The 15,830-nt window shown below is 42.3% G+C and overlaps 1 protein-coding gene across 1 annotated transcript in view; it reads left to right on the top strand.

The window, feature by feature from the left end:
- Window positions 1-14,620, top strand: part of LOC148523717 (uncharacterized) — an 81,950-nt gene extending 67,330 nt beyond the window's left edge. Inside the window, exons 2-4 of the mRNA XM_088473038.1 lie at window positions 419-475; window positions 12,054-12,186; window positions 14,362-14,620. Coding sequence (XP_088329164.1) covers window positions 419-475; window positions 12,054-12,186; window positions 14,362-14,620 — 449 coding nt within the window. The remainder of the gene's footprint in view (window positions 1-418; window positions 476-12,053; window positions 12,187-14,361) is intronic.
- Window positions 14,621-15,830: the final 1,210 nt, after the last annotated feature.

The raw sequence follows: 15,830 nt of genomic DNA, 5'->3' as shown, positions 1-15,830 counted from the left end.
GTAATGGTGCGTACACACTGGGCGATAAAGTGGACGACTGAACGATAACGATATCGTTATCGTTCAGTCGTCCACTTTATCGTCCATTTTTAACACCAAAAAGATGAACGATGACGCGCGTTCCTGCGGGTCGTTCGTCATCACCGTTCATCGGGCTGACATGCAGCAACCTGACGATCTCGTCAGGTTGCTGCATGTCAGGGAATGGGGGAGAGAGCCCGGCGCTGAACGATATAGTTAATGATATCGTTCAGCGGCTGTGCTCAATGTCATGAACGACATTGAGCACAGCCTGCCGGGGACACACTACACGATATCACTCAGGGAGCATATCGTGTAGTGTGTACCCACCATAAGCTAATAATGTACTGTTACATTATTATCTATCAATGGACGTATCTATATTTCTATTTGACAGTAATGATGAAATCTCACCAGAGAAGACCACTTATTGATTTTCGCCACCTCAATGCAGGTAAACAGAAGTTGTTGTTTTTCTTATGTATAATTTAAAGCAATCTGCAGGGACATTATTATTATTATCCTTTATTTATATGGTGCCACAAGGGTTCTGCAGTGCCTTACAAAGTACATAACAAATGAGCACACAAGACAAGTACATAAACAAAAGAGCACACAAGAAAAACAGTTCTTAACAGTACAAACAATGCAGGGCAAATACATGATTTATACATTGCTGCATGACACTAAAATAAGCAGCATGGTGTCAGAAACCAAGGGTTAGGTGCTGTTGTAAATTAAAGTAGGAGTAGGTGAAGGAGAAGCACATGAGGGAAGAGGGCCCTGCTCGTGAGAGCTTACATTCTAAAGGGGAAGGAGCTGACAAACAGGGGTGACACAGATGGGCTGGATTGTGAGGAAGGAACATGGAGTAGTGGGTTAGGATGAGAGCTGAAAAGCTTTGGGGAAGAATGGGGTCTTGAGAGCCGATTTGAAGATTAGGGCCCTGATTCAGAGCCGTTCGTTAAAGGCAGTACGCTCGTTGCATTCCGATGTTGAGTAACCGCGCATGCGCCGGTGTTACACTGCGCATGTGCGTACGGCAGATTGCGAGTTTTTTTTGTCTCGTTCGTCAAATAGCGTACAGGAAGTGACATGTCAAATGTGATTGACAGAACAGGCCGTTTTTGGGCGTTGACGGGGGTGGAGATGGAAAAACGCAGGCGTGGCGAGGCGTTTTTTGGGCGTACATACATTAACAAATGCGAACGTCAAATGTGTTCGTACCAACTCATACGTCACTGGATAATCCTCTTCCCCTTCAAAATGCTCGCACAGCTTAGGGGCTGGATAACTCGACCATAGTGGAGATGGCCTTCTCCTCCGTCCCGGCACTCCTCGATGTTGTTTCGATTAATCACAGCTTGTCAGAAACTCAATTAGTGTTGGATTGAAAAACGGCTTGGTCTGTGTTTTGAAAGCAGTTTTTTTGGATAGCACAAAACCGAACGCAGGTGGAAATCATAGCTGCTAATGTCTGGATTACACAATCAATTAGCATACATTTGTGGGGGTGTATTTTGGCCGCAATGTGTTCGTTTTTGGACTATTGTAACAATAATGTCATCATGTTTAGGTTTGGTCCCTCATTTTGTGTTTGCAAGGTGTTTATTCCTCCTTAGGTAATGTTTTAAATGTTCCTTAACGAGCACTTTTTTTTCAATGTGTAATTTTTTATTTTGAACGTTGTTGGCTTGTGGGCCTGGATTAAAAGTAACCCATTTTTGCAAAAATTTTAGAATACAAAGTCATACATGTGTGGTAAATTTATTGGTATCCCCCCCCAAAAAAAAACACATATTGAACTCCAACATTTTTGGCAGTGTTCCACAATATTTATTAATTGTGCTAACAATAATTTTTGGGTAAACGTAAATGCAACAATTAAAAACAATTCACAAGAAAGGATAGGGAAGTTTTGGCCAGAAAGGAATATGAGGCAAGCACAGAAGGAGACTGGGAAAAGTAGCCAATGGTGTCACCGTTTTTTCGCCCGTTTGGCTGGGGGAGGGAGGGCGCCAGACCGGGTCCGGGATGTCATCGGGCTGGCCTGTCCAGAGGCAGATGTTGTGGCCTCTGGACTAGGCACAGGGCTAGGCACATTTGGAGGATTGGCTGATGTTGTGCCAGAGGTGGAGGATCCTGATGTTCCGGCAGGAAGGGAGGTCGGCTCCACCATGTGCTGGCGAACGAGCTGCTCCAGGGCAGTGGCGATGCGGATGTTGGCCCTGGTATTTTCTGCCAGGGCCTGACCAATGGTCACGTTGGCCGCAGCATTTTGCTCCAGGGCCTCAGCCACCCGTACCAGACTGGCGTCCATCCTCTGCAGAATCTCCGTATGGAAATCCGATTTAAAATTGAGTTCTGTGAGGAGGGACACTGCCTGCGAGGGGGATTGCCCTGGACTGGCTTCTGCAGGGTCCTCAGCCGGATGTACTGGTTCCTCCCCTGCAGAGCCAGCAGAAATTCTGCGGCAAAGGCTCCCCTCTGGAGCAGACTCATCCGCCTGTGTCTCTGTTGGAAAAATGAGGAAAGACTCACATTAGAATCTAAATATTGGCACAATAACATTTCACAGTTGGTGACATCACAACATTTACCTGGGACAGCATGAGGAGCCGCAAAGTCTGGCATGTCCGTATCCATGTTGGACACACCAAACACCTCCACAGGCTGCACACACCCCTGTGCCAGCTCTTCTAAATCATTAAACTCCAATGACACAGGGGTGGGACCTCCACCTGTCCCCCTTGCATGCCTAGCCCTGTCGGCCATTTTTTGTTTAAGGCGATATTTGAAGTCTTGCCATCTGTGGGTTAAATTGGAAACATTACTTTTAATTTGCTTTGGTTTTTGGTTTTATGGTGGTCAAGTGTTTACTTACCGCCGTTTGACATCCCGGGCTAGACGGACATAATCACCCACCCTATTGACATCCACGGCTACCTCTTCCCACATTCTCCACTTCTGGCTTGCACTCATATTCCTGTCTGCCTGTGGCAGGATGTCCACACATTTCTGAATCAAAACCTCCATCTCCTTTCTTGTGAATTGTGGCTGCCTTTTCTTTTTGGCAGCTTTGCCCGGAATACTGGGCCCAGCAGCCTCTTCCATGTCATCCTCCTCACCTATTTGGGTAAATTTGCAGAATTCTCAACTTCACAACGTGCACAATATTATGTTTATAATTAATCATTGAGTCAAAATGCATGAAATACTTACCGCCTGACTGTTGTCCATTGTTTCCCTGGTCTGTAGCCATGTGTGATGTTCAAACTAGAAATACACCAGAATTGTGTTTTTGTCTCGTGACGTATTTATACATGCGTCCTTATTTTGCGGCCGCATCATTGATTGTGCGTTCCTCTGATCCTTCCTTAATTTGTGCGGGAAACGAAACACTATTTATGGCTTGGGGCGTCTCGACTCGAGGTGGCGTTTATTGAATGTTGGAGGTTACGTTGGTTGGAGTTGATTGTTGGCTGGTGTCGGAGATTGCGTTTCTTGTGGGTTTTTTTTTTTTGTTGTTTTTTCTTTTTTTTCCGTTAGTTTTTGTTCCATTTTGAATTTTTGGGTCGTTTCCAGTTTTGGTAAGATTGTGGAAGTCTAACTTTGGGTCAATTTGTCTCTCATTCTGGTGTCGATTTTTCTAAAAAGTTTTTCCCGTCATTTCATCTCTCTTAGGTTTTATTTTGGCTCTGCCCCAAAGACATTTTGGTCCGGTTTCTTATATATTATCTCTTGGTAAGTTCATTTGTTAAACTGTTTAGGAAATGTTCTTGTTTGTCTGTACGCAACTTTGGTTGGGCTTCCACATGTTACGTTGTTTTTAGCAAATTAGAACTCTGGTTTTTTTTTTACATTATTTTTGCGGCGTTATTGTGCCTTGTATTTGCGAACTAATTAGCGCATTTTTACTACTTCCTATTGTGCCTTGTATTTGCGAACTAATTAGCGCATTTTTACTACTTCCTATTGTGCCTTGTATTTGCGAACTAATTAGCGCATTTTTACTACTTCCTATTGTGCCATGTATTTGCGAACTAATTAGCGCATTTTTACTACTTCCTATTGTGCCTTGTATTTGCGAACTAATTAGCGCATTTTTACTACTTCCTATTGTGCCTTGTATTTGCGAACTAATTAGCGCATTTTTACTACTTCCTATTGTGCCATGTATTTGCGAACTAATTAGCGCATTTTTACTACTTCCTATTGTGCCATGTATTTGCGAACTAATTAGTGCATTTTTACTACTTCCTATTGTGCCTTGTATTTGCGAAGTAATTAGCGCTTTGTGAAATGTGTATTCATCCCTTAAAAATGTTTTTTTTTTGCTGGAGCATTGGTTGCTTACATTTGGCCTCAATTTGACGTAGTGTGCGCAACGTCGTTTTGCTCTTTGGCCAAATGTGTGTGTGTCCCCTTTTATGTTTTGTCTTGCTTAAATTTGTGATAATGACATGGCCAGCATAAAATGATGTATATTTTTGATGTTATTATTTGCAGTGACAACATATCATGACAATACCCCGGCATGTAAGCATCAATGGATGGTATTTTCAAGCAAAGTTACATGTATTTTTAATGGGTGGGGTAAAAAGGCTGACATTCCAATGTTGTCATTTCAGGTTGATATGGGTCGGATTGTTCTGGCCCTGCTCCCGGAAGCCGACCAACCTCAATCTCGTCCCAGGCGTAGGCATCGTAGGCGTGCAAGGCCCCAGATATTTCGAACACGTGTCACCCTTTTTGGAATGCCAGATGATGAGGTTTTAAGACGATACCGTCTTCCTCCCAAAATCATCATAGACACTCTCTCATTAATAGAGAGTGATCTTGAGCGGCAAATTGACAGTCCTACAGCAATTCCACCACTTACGCAATTTATGGCGGTGTTACATTTCTGTGCCTCAGGATCGTTCCAAACAATGGTGGGAATAGTGGCGGGCATCTCACAATCCTCCTTTTCCCGGATCCTGAGGGCAGTGATGGAGGCACTTTTCAAGCACCTCCATCATTTTATTCAAATGCCTTTGGATATGGGTGCCCTTAGTGTGGCCAAGGCCAATTTTTACCAAATAGCTGGCTTCCCACACATCATAGGGGTTGTGGATGGTACTCACATACCACTTCAGCCTCCAGCACGGCTGGAGGCAATATTTAGAAACCGTAAACACTATCACTCCCTCAATGTAAAGGTGGTATGTGATACCTCCCTCCAGATCCTGTCCCTGAATGCAAAATTACCAGGAAGTGCACATGACTCCTTCGTCATCCGGCAATCAGGGATATGGCACAAATTAAACAACCTACAAGCTAGTGATGCATGGCTTCTGGGTAAGTGGAGACCTTTAGTACATAACAATGTTAAACTTCATACACAGTGAGCCTGATGTTGACTTTTCATTTTCACAGGAGACAGTGGCTACCTGGCTGCTCACTCCTTATTTGGCTCCCACACCAGGGCGACAAAGTGAGTATAATTCCGCACTTACAGCCACCAGGCAAGTGGTGGAGCACTGTATCAGCCTTTTAAAAGGCCGATTCAGATGCCTCCACCGCTCTGGTGGCTAACTCATGTATTTGCCGGATATGGTTTCGAAAATTGTGGTCCTGTGTGGGATATTTCACAACATCGCCATAAGGAGTGGGGTCACAGTGCAGCCAGAGGATGCCTTACCTGAGGATGGCCCCCCCGAGGTTGGTCAGAGGTCAGTATGTGGGGGGGGGGCATACGCGATGATGTGGTGGCCAGATTTTTTAGGTAATGATTTGAAAAAAAACAGTGTTGATACCTAATGTGGTTGGGTTTGTTTGAGAACATCTAATTTTTGGCTAATTTTTCGCTCCATCTTCTGTTTTTTTACATAATCTTTGGCACTCCAACGATGACTACTTCCTGCTACCCTTACAAAACCTGTATGTGAATATTTTGGGAATATATTCTGGAACCCTTATTGCAACGCCATATATGTGGAATCCTGTTGGCATGGTCCTTCGTTAACCAGTTCTTGATTTTTTGGATGTGATGTGGTTTTTTTGTTATGTGTTGTATTTGAGATTATCACTGTGGTTTTGTTTGTGAGTGACCACTTTGAATTTTCAGTTATGTTGATAATAAATGTTTTGAGAGTGAAATGTTGTCCCTTTTTGGGAACGTTACCACCAAGTGTAACCAGGTTCACACACGTCACATTTGACTAAGGGGTAATCCAGTACTGACGCCATTTGAGAAAATATGTTTTCTTTATTCAGGGTCCAAACCAACACCAAAAGGAAGCCAGTACAATCCTTTTGCTTCGTAATATTGCCCTAAGCTGCTTGCACACCAACTAGGAACCTGTAAAATGTAGAAATATCTAATTGTGACTACACCAAAAAAAGGGAAATCAGATTGGTACTGTTAGGTGTTTCTTGTGGCTGTTTGACATAAAAATACAACACACACTCTTATTGTCAAAAATTTGAAATCATTGCAGGAACACTCTACTTATGTCAGGGTAAACAATATGTGGTTTTGAAAAAACGAATGAGCCAGAACGTAACTTCAAAAAAACAATTTATTTACAGAATGTGCCCAAAATAAAAAACTACTCCCTAAGGAGGACCGACATACGGTCAAGGACCACCAGCACCCCGATGATATTGGAGTGCATCTGGGCCACACAGGCGGATAAATTGGCCCGAAGCCTCTGTTCCTCTGTGGGTGAGAAAAGTGTGGGGATTAATACAACAATAGTGAAAGCACATTACAAAATCTTTAAATAAAAAACTCCACAAAAATCAATTATCAAAAACTGCATTAAAACTCATCAAAATAAAATGGTGTAGGGCAAAAATACAAGGCCTATGTCCAAATTCCGACAGGTGTGCTATGTGTATGTTGAAAACAGCAGTAACAGGTTACGGCAATCGGCCAAAACCAAAAAAATTATGAAAAACAAAAAAAAACACAAAAGAAAACCATGATTACATACAAACAGTTTGTGACGATAAATAAACACCAAAAAAAACATACCGGAAGACCCAATGCCAGCTACAGAAGGCCCTCCATCGTCCTCCTCGGAGGTGGGTCCATTCCCCAAAGATTGGGGCGGGGTAATGACCGACTCCGGGGAGGGGGTCATTCTAAGAGGGGTGGTTGGAGGAGAGGGGGAATTGGGACGGAGGGGAAGGAGGCCAGAAAAATCTGGCTGAGGGTGTAGGAAGGCTGGGGAGGAGTGGGGAATAGGGGAAGGAGTGGAGTTGGATTGTTGGCTGGGGGTTGGGGAGAGTGGTCGGGCTCGTCGTCTGGCCGGACGCTGACGGCGTAGTCTTCGCTGAGCCCCTTAAAGATGGGAAACAAATTGGGGTTAGTTCCCACAAAAAAACGCGCAAAAAAACAATTTCAAATGCACCCCCAAAAACCACAAAAAAACAAAAATGAGGAGAATGAATAAATATGAAATACAGGGAAAACATGGCCATGCAGATATGAGCAGAATGAATAAATATGAAATACAGGGAAAACATGGCCATGCAGATATGAGGAGAATGAATAAATATGAAATACAGGGAAAACATGGCCATGCAGATATGAGCAGAATGAATAAATATGAAATACAGGGAAAACATGGCCATGCAGGTATGAGGAGAATGAATAAATATGAAATACAGGGAAAACATGGCCATGCAGATATGAGGAGAATGAATAAATATGAAATACAGGGAAAACATGGCCATGCAGATATGAGGAGAATGAATAAATATGAAATACAGGGAAAACATGGCCATGCATATATGAGCAGAATGAATAAATATGAAATACAGGGAAAACATGGCCATGCAGATATGAGGAGAATGAATAAATATGAAATACAGGGAAAACATGGCCATGCAGATATGAGGAGAATGAATAAATATGAAATACAGGGAAAACATGGCCATGCAGATATGAGGAGAATGAATAAATATGAAATACAGGGAAAACATGGCCATGCAGATATGAGGAGAATGAATAAATATGAAATACAGGGAAAACATGGCCATGCAGTTAGGGCCACAAAGACAAACATGAAAAACACAATCCATAAAACTTACTTTCTGCGATCTGCATGCGAAAGCATGCCAGCAAGCGGGGCGTCCGCCGTTGCAGGTCCGACCACCTGCGCTCCAGCTGCCCGATATGGCGGCGTGAGCCGAAGGAGCGCAGGCGGGCCCGAACCTCCGCATATGCGGATCGCATCTCGCGGTTGGCGATGGGTGGCGGCTGGCTGGTGATCCGCCTATCCATCACCTCCGTAAGCACCAGCAGCTCGCGCCTGGTGAATGCGGAGGCTCTCATGATGGCAATGGAGTTTTTCCTAAAAATCATTTTTGATAAAGTGCTCCAAAATTTTATGATTGGCTAATGTATTTAGGAAATTAACAGGAGCAATTCTATTGGTTAGTGTATGAGTCATGTGTTCGACAGGGCCAGAAATATGTGGAGACTTATGATAGGCTTGATGCAGGGACATGCGTAAGAAAATTTACATAAAGAAATGAACTCCAGGAAATATGCGGGTATAAAAACTAATCTAACAATTATTTAATAGGGGCTAACATGTATTTTGACAATTAGAAGCTAATGTTTAAGCCGTACGTATTGTGCGGGTAAACACAAACATGGACATAAATAAAGTTTATTGCATTGTGTAAAAAAAACAAAAAAACAATTAAGCTAATTGATATATTGATTGGCATGTTACGATTGAGGGAGGTAAGCAGAATAAACGAGCAGTTAATCGAAATGTGACAGTCCAACTTCCGGGTAGTACTAGTGCGTGCGTTCCCTTCAAACCACTTCGGGGATGTACGCTCGCTATTTGGCACGCTCGTTAGTTAGAGGAGGGGTCGCCTGAGTTTGGGGAGGATGTTTTGATGCGAACGAAAATACGAGCGTGTGCCTGAATTTAAATATTTTTTTACGTTCGCCCAACGTACGAACGGTCACTTGCGTCCGGGTCTGAATGAGGGCCTAGGAGCCAAGTAGCAAAGTTAACATGGAATTTTGAGTTAAGGCCAGGGGGATGAGGAAAGTCAGCTACTCGTGGAAGTTGGAAAAGGCAACTGATATGAGCATTGAATGCAAATAATGAAGTGGAGAGTTTAGAAGGTAAGAGTTGGTGGGAGTGACCAGATGATAGAAGTACCCCAACACTGTGGCAACCTCCAGGCCAGGGAGTGTGAAAGAATGTGAGGCCCCCAAAGGAGAAAGCTGCAGGAGAAGTGGTGTCGGATGGGTAAGTCCAGGATTTGGTGATGGCTAGGAGATTGAACAAGTTGAATATGAAGCCGTCATGGACAGGGACCAGTTGATTATAGATAGGACTGGCTTTCCAGAGGAGGCAGGAGAGGGCGACAGAGTTGGGAGGAGAAGGAGATTGTTAGTGTTGCTGTAGTGTGGGGTTGAGATTGATTTAGAGCAGGGGGATAAGGAGAGTATGGGTATGTGGTGGGCTTCTGAGTGAGGAAGGGTGACAGCAGGTGGTGGGCAAGGTGGAGGTTTAGTATGGTGTGGGTTGAGAAGAAGAGGTGTAACTTGGAGAAAAGGGAGAGTGCAGGGCTTAGTAGTTATGGGAGATGCGGTGGAGAGTACTGGATGGGATGAAAGAAGATAAAGGAGAGGAAGGAGGGCGAGGAGAAAGTGGAGGGAGGAAAGAGATGGGAACTGGTGGTTGACGGAAAGTATTATGTAGCTTCTGAGTGAGGGGGGAGCAGAAGAAAAGAGAGACATTGTGTAGATGAGGGATTAGGGGGGAAGGAAATGGCAGTAGTAGTGATGAGAGTGAGATACAGGAACAGTACAGTTAAAATTTCAAAAATCAGAGAAAAGGAAGAACAGTGCTGGTAGATGTAAAGGCACAACTACAAGAGTATATAATAAACAAAATGAGTTTAGAGCTGGTAAGGTTGCTGGACTTTAAATTAGGGATAAAGCATTCTTAAAGATGAACAGGTGTTAAACAATGGTAGATACTACAGTGGTGTAGAGATAAATTGACAGTGGTATAGGAATAATATAAACAGTGTAGGTTCAAAAAACATACATTCAAAAATTAAAATGCAGCAAGCCAACTGGTAGTTGCTTGCAATGTTGAAGCAGGCTGTTGGCAAAAGGTGTGTTCAGGTTATAGTGAAAGCTGGTGGCTGAGTTGCAGGGAATCCAGAAGCTCAGAAGATCCTTTTCAAAGTGGTAAAGAGTTCTTTTTAAATGTTGTCCTCACATCTTCCTCGTGTTTAACTCCTGTCTAACTCTTTAAATTATGCTGTGCATATAATACCACTTAGAAAAAAAACCTATGCAGCCTTGTAACAGGCCTGCAGCCTGTAACTTACTGTGTAACTTACTGGGTATATATTGAGGCATACATGTGTAGTCACTGATTGCACACCACCCCCCAATAACCTCACCCACACAAGATACAAGTCATAAAATTCTAATACAAAACAGACAGACCCTAAACAGCATCCCATGTGTCTAGGAGTTAATAAATAGTTATATTGCCAGACCTAAAGTCATTCCGGTTTTTGCAAATAATAATTAATAACAAAAGACTTATGAAATCAGTAAATTCAAACAGCACTGCTATTTCTATGTCAGATGACTGGTCCCAATAGATTATCTATGAAATCAGTATAATCAAACAGCACTGCTATTTCTATGTCAGATGACTGGTCCCAATAGATTACCTATGAAATCAGTATAATCAAACAGCACTGCTATTTCTATGTCAGATGACTGGTCCCAATAGATTACCTATGAAATCAGTATAATCAAACAGCACTGCTATTTCTATGTCAGATGACTGGTCCCAATAGATTACCTATGAAATCAGTATAATCAAACAGCACTGCTATTTCTATGTCAGATGACTGGTCCCAATAGATTACCTATGAAATCAGTATAATCAAACAGCACTACTATTTCTATGTCAGATGACTGGTCCCAATAGATTACCTATGAAATCAGTATAATCAAACAGCACTGCTATTTCTATGTCAGATGACTGGTCCCAATAGATTACCTATGAAATCAGTATAATCAAACAGCACTGCTATTTCTATGTCAGATGACTGGTCCCAATAGATTACCTATGAAATCAGTAAATTCAAACAGCACTGCTGTTGGGCAGATGTAAAACAACAAAGCATTCAAAGATTGGATGTGAGCAAGATAATGCATCACATAATTGGGTCATGTCCGATTATTTGCCATACTCTCTGTCCTCTATGGTGCTATTTTTGGCCATTTCAGTGACTTATAGGCCAACAAGTTGGCTTTTGTTGAGAGCAGGGGTGATCATATCCACATTCATTGAGAGTGATCAATCAGGTTCTTAAACATGAAACAGTAATTTATTTCAGACTATTAAACAATATCAATATATTTTAATACACACTCTATAATATACCAGTGAAAACAGCTGGGCAGTTATAATAATTTATAAAGTTGTGCTGCCTCAACTGCAACAATGTTAAAGCTTAAAGGAGCTGTTAGGTTTGTAGATTTTGTGAGGGGTGGGTCTAGACTATTATATTAGAGGGCAGTTTTACCAGAATCCCTTTAATCACTGCAATATTACAAAATCAGCCCCAGATCTCTGGTAGCATTCTAATACAGAGTTTCCTCACTCTCTACTGATGCATAAAAATCAGGCCCCAGATTTGTGGGGTAACTTACCTCTCCTATGTCCTGTATCTCAGCACGTTGTACAGGCCATGTGACAGCATCCTACACTCTGATTGGTAGATAGTTCCAGCAATTCATAAATCAGAGTGGTAACACCTCCTACACCAGTGCCATCCACAAAGAAACTGTACGGCTGCACACTACATGGCTATGCCTGGTTGCTGAGTATATTGTACAATATACTGTATAAATATATTTACCCAATATTGGTTCTGTAGTATATGTATATTTTATTATTATTTATATGGCATGATGGTAGAATGTTTTCATTATAATGTTATGTCCCTTTCTTCACTTTACCTGTTTGGTTCCCAAGAGAAGACCAAGAATCCAGGGGCTAATGAAAGTAAGGTGGAATTCATTGAAGAAGAATTAAGAAAAGGTTACCGCCAGGAAGCTTTGACTCTCAATGCAGTGATGGAGAATATGAGACGGCTTTATTTGTCACGGTAATGAAGACAGATTTATGGTGTGCAATATTGGTGGCAGGAACCTATCATTTTACATTAGCAACAGTGTTGTCCTTTCAGTTTGGCTGACAGATTAGATTGAAGGGCAAGATTCAGTCTCTTTTAATAACATGCAAAAGGGGCATTTGCCTTGTGCCCCTCAGGATAGGGGGCCACCAGGACAGGAAGCCTACCAACTCATTAATCATATTTAACACTATGGGCAGGAGGCACTATCCTCAAAAGTACAGTAAAACATCAGAAAATGCAGTTTTTGGAGTTTTGACTGCATTCCCCATATGCATCAAGCTCCAGAAAGCAAAACTTTCCGGAGCTTGTTCCCAATAGCCAAGAGAAGTCTATGGACTTCTTACCGGAGACTTCCAGTGTCCCCAATGGCAAATGCGCAGAAGTACTCAGGGCCTGATTCATTACCGATCGCAACTGTGAATAAGCATGCAATCGGCTGATTGTTGCGATCTGCGCATGCGTATGCACCACAGTGTGCGTGCGCGAACCGTCCACTGCGATCGGGACTGCGATTGCAGTGACTACGCAGAACCACGCAGAGTGATTGACAGGAAGTGCAGTTTGTGGATGGTGACGGGGGGGGGTTCGTCGGCTGAATGTAGACGTGCCAGTGCGTTTCAACGCTGTTGCATGGGCGTGCAAAAATTATCCACTGCCATGCCCTACGCAGCCTGAGGACACATAGCGTGCGATGAAGTTAGCAATTTCTGAGTAAGGTCAGAGCCTGTGCAAGTGTGCGTGAGGCTGCAGTGGTACTCGATTGAACCGATGTTTTTGCAGTCTTGCTAAACATTATGGATGTGTGTAAGGTAAAGTGGGCATCCTTGTGTAGTGCTGCGGCGGCATAGCGATCTCAATGAATTAGCATACTATCGTAGTTGAACTGCGTGCGTAATCGCTATTGCATTCGCAGTTGCGTTCCGTAGTGAATCAGGCCCTCAGACCGCAAAGGACAGCTCTTATCGGAAAAGCTGTCCTTTGTGGTATTAATCGAAAATCTTTATGCTTACGGCATTTATAAACGCAGCTATACAATCGATCAGTAGCGAGATGCATCGCATTCAAAAGGCTATGTATGATGCATCCCGCCCTATATATGAGCCTACCCAAAGGTCCATCCTTTGGTGCACTTAAGTCAATAAAAAATAAAAGCAAAATAAAAATAATCCCTCACACAGCATAATTACTGCTCAACTAAGAAAACTGGGAACCATTAATATAATAAAGCCAGGCTAGATACAGTAAATTACAATACAATTGAAAATCAGCCTGTGATCTGGGGACAATGCAGGCTATTTAATAAGAAGACAATCTCCCTTACATGTTTCTCTTGCTGGCTTTACCAGTGTGTGCATGCTGCAGGTAGCATAAGGTAGACTGTGTATGAAAACACTGTCTATGTTTATTATAGCAGGTCCCTAAATAATTTTCCAAATATTTTGTAGTCTCTGTAAATCCACACACTTGTTGGAATACTATGGAATACCTGCAATCACTGACTAGTCTATTTTATTTATTAACAGTTTCTTATATAGCGCAGCATATTCCGTTGCGCTTTACAATTGGAAACATTGATAGAACAAAACAGGGTAATAACAGACAGACATAGAGGTAAGAGGGCCCTGCTTGCAAGCTTACAATGTTCTTAGGCTGCAGAAATTAGCAGCAAGTCGAAAGTGCCATTAAAGTGGTGGTCCTAAAGCATATTGATAGGCAGCACTCTATTTAGCCCACAAAATACATGCATGCCTTGGGTATTGACAACTGGTGCAATTTAAGACAGATAAAATGTATGTTGTGTGACAAAAACATTTCTGAGACATTCATCTCTTAAGAACAGCGTGTTGTCAACCTTCCAACAGTCCCCATTTTGCAGGACATTTGCGATCTCTGTGGCCATGTCCAATGGTGCATGGCTACACCTGAAAGTGGGATTGGGACAGCATTTGGACAGATCATGATGTGGTTTGGGTGGTTCTTGGTTGTGTCATAATAACATATTTCCAATTTTCCAGTTGGGAATGTTGGTAAATATGGTGCTCTGGAAGCCAGCAGAAAAGTATAACTGCTTAGACACATCAATCACCATGTACATTTAGACTTGCTGATAAAGATCAATCATGTATTGCTGGTTTTATGTGGCAGGGTCCAGGAAATGGAGAAAGAACTGCAGAGCACAAAGCTGGAGGTGAAACAAGCTGAGGAGCAGAAGTGGGAATCTCAGAGAGCCCAAACAGAGCTCCTGCACCACAACTGGGAGCTCATACGGAAACTACAGCAGCTTCGCCAGACATTGGAGAGACAGCAAGAAAGAAAACACCCAAGAAAACACCGGAGACTCCAGACTCAACCTGAGATTACACACTGGAAACTAGTGGACCAGCGCAGGCAACATCTTATGTAATTATAGCCCTGCCGAGAAATACCAATGTATAGTATGCAAAGGAAGATCATTTTGTTGTTGTTTGTTGTGGAAACCTATATTATGTGTATAGTAATTCCCATGTGTTTTCTAATAAACATTCTAAAAACTGGTTTAAGATTACGTCTCTTGCATCACTGAAAATGAGAGTTATGGTAAGAACTTACCTTTGTTAACTCTCTTTCCTCGAAGACCATAGTGTCCACAGGGAGACCTTGGGGTGTAGGTGATGGAACTGAATCCGGGCACCACGCAGTTAAAAGCTTTCAGCTCCCAGGATGCATTGGTCCACTCTCCCTATACCCCACCCCTGAGGCACCTCAGTTGGTAATAAGCCAAAGGCCAGAGGAGGATAAGAGAGAAGGAAGACTGGTACACTCAAGAAACACACTCTCACAGAGAAGGAGACGGGAAACTGGTGACCTGCAGGATAGCCCATATGAAGCCAGGTGCGTCATGGCGAGTGCCCTGTGGACCCTATGGAAGAAAGAGAGTTAACATAGGTAAGTTCTTACCATGACTCTTTTTCTTCTTCAGGGTCCATAGGCTCCACAGGGAGACCTTGGGAATCCCAAAGCAGTCCTTTTAAGGGTGGGGGATGCTCCTGCCCTGAAATAAATACCGACGCCAATAATATAATCAAATAATAATTTATAAAAGACACAATCTCAATAACACTATAAAATATATATAATCATGCATACAATGTATATCTCATCTGAAGACCACTCCAGAAATCCACAATCGGGGGTTTCCTTCATATGCTATCAATTAAGGTTGTAATTTTGTAACACAGTCATATAACTCTCACCAGACTTGTATATAAGGTCCTTTTTTAAGGCTTCATGAACCAGACCTCTCAAGTTGTAACAATCGGAGGCTCACTGTCCAATATAGTGTTATTGAGATTGTGTCTTTTATAAATTATTATTTGATTATATTATTGGCATCTTGGTATTTAGTTCTGACATGTCAAGTTATTATAATTATACATTTTGATTCTAATCAACATTAGCACATCACTTAGTATAATAGTTATTTTTTACGACTATCTTCGGATAGTTGGTATTTAGTAGGTTTACACCAAGCTACAGGTGTGTGCTACTATTTTTTATTAATTATTATTTATTTATTATTTTCATTGTCATCTTTCAATTAGCGCCCTGCTTAAATTTTGTTGTGGTCATCTCTT

Source organism: Taudactylus pleione, unplaced genomic scaffold, assembly GCF_031769625.1.
Source record: "Taudactylus pleione unplaced genomic scaffold, aTauple2 ptg000129l, whole genome shotgun sequence".
In the NCBI taxonomy this organism is placed as follows: Eukaryota; Metazoa; Chordata; class Amphibia; order Anura; family Myobatrachidae; genus Taudactylus; species Taudactylus pleione.
Note: the sequence above shows the minus strand (reverse complement) of the source record. Positions and strands in the feature narration are given on the sequence as shown.